Source organism: Ornithorhynchus anatinus, chromosome 8, assembly GCF_004115215.2.
Source record: "Ornithorhynchus anatinus isolate Pmale09 chromosome 8, mOrnAna1.pri.v4, whole genome shotgun sequence".
Lineage (NCBI taxonomy): Eukaryota > Metazoa > Chordata > Mammalia > Monotremata > Ornithorhynchidae > Ornithorhynchus > Ornithorhynchus anatinus.
Window position 1 is genome coordinate 31,527,215 of NC_041735.1, and position 5,733 is coordinate 31,532,947.

The following is a 5,733-nucleotide window of genomic DNA, read 5'->3' on the forward strand; positions in this document are numbered from 1 at the left end:
CTCATAAGAGAATGGGATTCCAAGGCAATAGCACAATCTTTCCAGTGACAAACTAATGTTTTCTAGATCTTCCTTCCTTTCCAAACCTCGGGAAAAACTGATGATGGTTATAATAGGATCATTCAGAAACATATGGTCTATCTAAGGTTTTGTTCTTTCTTTTTTCATTTACTGTAAAAATCCATGTGGTATAAATACATATAGTTTATTCTAATGTTTGGTCTTTTTTTTCCTTCCCCCTCCTAGGTCCTTCTGCAGCACGCCTCCACTGGTTCTAATTGAAAATTCAAGAAAATGAAGGTTACTGAGATTTCTTTGGGGTTGTGATGCTGTTACAGATCAGCATTGGGGTCTCAGTGAATGTATTCCTTCTCCTGTTTTATACCCGCAAGATCTCCACCAGCCACAAGTTCAGCTCCTCAGATCTAATTCTCACCCATCTAGCTTTGGCTAACACACTCATTCTTTTCACCCTTGGAATCCCGGAGACCTTGTCAACTTGGGGATTGAGAAATTTTCTGGACAATGTTGGATGCAAAATCCTCATGTATCTTTATAGAGTGGCCCGAGGCCTTGCCATCTGCACCACTTGCCTTTTGAGTGTCTTCCAAGCCATCACCATCAGTCCCAGCACTTCCAGGTGGGCACGAGTCAAAGCCAAATTACCACAGTGCATCTTCCCCTGCTGTGTTCTTTCCTGGATCCTCAACATGATAGTAGATTTGATATACTGATTTACATGACAGGCCCCAGAACAGCAGCACTGTTCATATCGTATTAGATCTCAAATACTGCTCAAAAATCAGTGCCATTGCAGAAGCAGCCCTGGTAATTGTGGTTGTACTTTCCATCCGGGATCTCTTCTTTGTGGGGCTTATGAGTGTGGCCAGCAGTTACATGGTCTTTGTCTTGCACAGACACCACAGGCAGGTCCAACACCTTCATGGGTCCAGCCACTCCACTAGGGAAATGCCTGAAGTCAGGGCAGCCAAGAGAGTCCTTGCCCTAGTAACCCTCTACATTATCCTCTATGGGCGACAGTCAATCATGCTGAGTGTTTTACTGAACAAAAAAGGAAATGCTCCTCTACTGGTGAATTTTCATATGGTTTTATCCTTCACTTTCTCAGTCATAAGTCCATTTTTGATTATTGAAAGTGATAGGAGAATAAAGACATTCCTGAAAAGGGAATCTCCTGATTCCCACACAGAGCTCCTCTAGAGTCCTTGAGGAGTAGCTTGCACTCCCACCGAGACTTACTGGGATGTGTCTGCTCATTCTTCTGTACTCTCAGGTTCTTAGTACAGAACTCTGCACATAATAAGCATTCAATAAATAACACTGATTGATTGATAAGGTAATCAGAAGTTGTGACTCGAACATCACCATCCCTGTTTTGGGAGCCTTTGTCCCACATTCCCCACAAGTCTAAGTAAAAGTTAATTAAGCCTGATGGAGACTATGACACTCTGGTCACTGGGCAGATTCCCAAAATTAACACCCGGGTCCTAATACACATAGCTAGGATATCCCAATCATGCCCAGTTAGATTGAAGCTATAAATCCAATGACCCTAATATTCAGTCTTCTCAAAAGAGTAAGTCCTGCATTTCAGAAATTGGCAATTGCAATTGGAACTGAAAGGAGAAAATGCCAAATGCCCATTTCCCTCTCCGTGATAGTGAGTCTCTCTGAATTAGCAGATCTATCCATATATACTACTCAGGCATACACTGTGTCTTTGAACAAATAACCAGTATTTACTTGGTATTGAGATTTTTGGCAGTAACATTTACTGTTCAGCAGAATCTTAAACCAGATAATAATAATTAGGGGTGGTACTTATTAAGGATTTATGGGCCACTGTTTACACTGGGGTAGATACAGGTGATCAGGTCAGACATAGTTTATGTCCCACATCTGGGTTCACAATCTATGAGTTAGGAAGAGCAGCAGTGCTGGAAGTAAGTTTGAAACTGGTCCTGACCTCACCTTGAGTATAAGAAGCAGAATTGGGCACTCGAGAAAAGTGGGAGTTGTGGGGCTTCAGGCAGCAGTTTAGAGTTGGTGAGGGCGTTGGTGGCAGTAAAGGTTGGGGGGACACCAACCCACTTGGGGTCCATAAAGGGAGGGGCTGTGCTCAGGTTCCACGGTCTGCTCTCTTTGGTGGCCAGCAGCTGCAGCTCTGTCTCTCCCATTTTACTCTACCTCAAGGCCTTTGGCTAAGATGCCTGGCATCTTTTTCAGAGTCTGGATGGCTGAAAGCCTACTCACCTTCAGAGTAGCAGGGACAGTAGGAGAATGACAAAGGTTGTGGCAGGATTGGCAAGGGAGGCAAAGGCGTTCCAGTTATAATGTTTGTTTTCACTTTCAGCACTGTAGGTATATTAGTCCACATTTTACAGATGAAGAAACTGGGTCACAGAGAGATTATGTCACCAGAAGTCGAACATCAGGCATCTTGTTGAATTTTCCCTCATAATAGCTTCATTAACTTTCATCTTCACTCAAACAGCTCTCACCCTAGTCCAAGCTATAGTAGTTAGACTTTTCCATGAGCTAACCTTTTCAGCTAGCCTAAACTTTTCCCCTGGCCTAACCTTTTCCACTAGCATAGCTGTTTCTCTGGGTTAAACTTTACCCCTGGCTTAACCTTTTCCCATAGCCTAACCTTTGTTCCCTAGCCTAGACTTTTTGCCTCGCCTAACTTGTGACCTAACCTTAACTTTTCCCCTAGCGTAATCTTTCCCCTACCTAAACCTTTTCCTCTAGCTTTCCCTTTTCAACTAACAAAACCCCTTTCCAATCTCTTCACCTACCCTAGCCTTTTCCTCCGAGCTAAACATTCCCCTGGCCTTCCCTTTCGCCAATGACTAACGTTTCCACTAGCCTAAACTTCCCCCTAGGCTAATCTTTTTCCCTTATCCTAACTTTCCTCCCTAACCTAATCTTTCCCCTAACCTAACATTTTCGCTATCCTAACGTTTTCCCCCTAGCCTAATCTTTTCCCCTATCCCACGTTTTCCGCTATCTCTAACGTTTTTCCCCCTAGCCTAACCTTTCCCCAGCCTAATTTTTTCCCCTATCCCAATGTTTTTCCTCTAGCCTAACGTTTTCCCCTAGCCTACCTTTCCCAATAGCCTCACCTTTCCCCTGCCCTAACCTTTACCCTGACCTAACCTTATCCCTGGCCTAAACTTTTCCGCCGCCATAACTTTTTCCCCTAGCTTAATCATTTCAACTAACATAACCTTTCCCTTAGCCTAATCTTTTCACCTAACATAACCTTTTCCACAGGCTTAATCTTTTCACCTAACCTAAACTCTTCAACTAGCCTAATCTTTTCCCCTAGCCTAACCCTTTCCCCTAGCCTAATCTTTCCCCCAGTTTAACTTTTCGGCTAGCCCTAAACTTTTCATCTAGCCTAAACCTTTTTCCCGTGCCCTAACCTTTTCCTATGCCCTATCCCTTTTTCCCTAACCTTTTTCCCATGCCCTAACCTTTCCCCTAGCCTAACCTTTTACCATGGCCTAAGCTTTTCCTTTGGACTAAGCTTTCCCCAAACTTAACCTTTCCTCTAGCCAACATTTTCCTCCAGCCTAACTTTTTCCCATAGTCAAACCTCTTCCCCTAACTTAAGATTTTCCCTGGCCTATCCTTTTCCCCTAATACAACCTTTTCCCCTAGCTTTAACATTTTCCTCTATTCTAAACTCCCCTAGCCCAACCTTTCCCATAGCCCAACCTTTTCCCCCAGCCTAACACTTTCCCCAAGCCTAAGCTTTCTCTTAGCCTTTAACCTTTACAATTAGCCTAAACTTCTCCATACCCTAACCATTCCCTTGGTCTCACCTTTTCCCTAGCCTGACCTTTTCCCATGAAATAACCTTTTCCCCTAGCATACTGTTTCCCTACCCTAAACGTTCCCTAGCCTATTCTTTCCCTCTGGCTAACCTTTTCCCCCTAGATTAACCTTTTCTCCTAGCTTAATCTTTCCCTGGCCTAACCTTACCTCTAGGCTAAACTTACCCTAAACTAAACGGCATGCTTTGCCTAACCTTTTCTCATATCCTAACCTTGCCCTCGCCTAACCTTTTTCCCCTAGGCCTAAATTTTTCCCATAGCCTAACCTTTTCTCCTAGCCTCCCCCTTTTTCTCTAGTCTTAACTTTTCCCCAATTCAACCTTTTCCCCTAGCCCAACCTTTCCCATAGCCTAACTCTTCCCATAGCCTAACCTTTTCCCCTAGCTTAACCTTTTCCCTGGCCTAACCTTTTCCCCTAACCTAGCCTTCTTGCCTTGCCTAACCTTTTCCCCTATCCTAATGTTTTCCTCTGGCCTGGCCTTTCCTACAGTCTAACCTTTTCCCCTGGCCTAAGCTTTTTCCCCGCCCTAAACTTTCCCCAGGCCTACCTTTTCCCCAAGACTAACATTTTCCCTAGCCTTACCTTTTCACCGGGCCTGATCCTTTCCCCTAGCTATTCCTTTCCCTAGCCTAACCTTTTCCCCTAGACTAACCTTACCTCTGGTTCAAACCTTTCCCCTAGCCTAACTTTTCACCTAAACTAAACTATATGCCTTGTCTAAACCTTTTCCATAGTCTAACCTTTCCCTTGCCTAAACTTTTCCCCTGGCCAAAACCTTTCCCCTAGCCCTAATCTTTTATCCTAGACTAATGTTTTTCCCTACACTAACCTTGCCCTTAGCCTATTCTTTCCTCCAGGCTAACCTTTTCCACTAGCCCTAACAGTTTACCCTGGCCTAACTTTTCCCTAGGCTGACCTATAGTCCTAGCCCAGTGTATTCCCCTATCCAAACCACTTACCCTAGCCTAACCTTTTCCCCTAGCCTAACCTTTTTCCCTAGCCTAACATTTTCCCCTAGCCTAATCTTTCCCTTGCCTAATCTTTCCCCTGGCCTAAACCTTTCCCCTAGCTTATCCATTTCCCATAGCCTAACCTTTTCCCCGGCTTAAACCTTTTTCCCTAGCTTAAAAATTTCCCCCGAGACTAGCCTTATCTCCTAGGCCTAACCATTTCCCCTAGCATCACTTTTTACCTCAGCTTAAACCTTTCCCCGGCCTATACTTTCACTTAGGCTTAGCTTTTCCCTATTCTAACCTTTTCCCCTAGCCCAAACCTCTCCCACGAGCCTAACTTTCGCCTAATGTAACCATTTCCCATAGATTAACCTTTTCCTTAATGCAGCCCATTGCCCATAGCCTAACCTTTATCCCTAGCCTAAGCTTTTTCCCCTAGCCTAACGTATTCCCCTAGGCTACCTTTTCCCATGGTTTATCCTTTCCCCTGGCCTAACCTTTTCCCCTGTCCTAACCTTTTCCCCTAGCCTAACCCTTTACCCTAGCCAAACCTTTTCCCATATCCTAAACTTTACACCTTGCCTAACCTTTTCCTCTAGCCTAAACTTTTCCCCTTGCCTAACCTTTTCCCCTGGCCTAAGCTTTTCCTTGGCCTATCCTTTTCCCCTAGCCTAACCTTTCCCCTAGCCTCACTTTTTCCCCTAGCCTAACCATTTCCCCTAGCCTAAGCTTTTCCACTAACCTAACCTTTATAGCTAATCTAACCTTTTCCCCTAGCCTAACGTTTTCCCCTGCCTAACCTTTTCCCCTAGCCTAATCTTTTCCCCTAGCCTAACCTTTCCCCTGACCTTACCTTTTCCCTTAGCCTATCCTTTTCCTATAGCTTAACCTTTCCCCCTAGCCTAAGCTTCTCCTT

The 5,733-nt window shown here is 44.5% G+C and overlaps 1 protein-coding gene across 1 annotated transcript; it reads left to right on the top strand.

Moving 5' to 3' along the window:
* Nucleotides 1-294: 294 nt before the first annotated feature.
* ORNANAV1R3208 (vomeronasal 1 receptor ornAnaV1R3208) lies at nucleotides 295-1,221 on the top strand. The gene is given in 4 exon segments (NM_001253600.1): nucleotides 295-312; nucleotides 315-722; nucleotides 725-749; nucleotides 752-1,221. Coding segments are annotated over 4 exon segments (921 nt in total).
* Nucleotides 1,222-5,733: the final 4,512 nt, after the last annotated feature.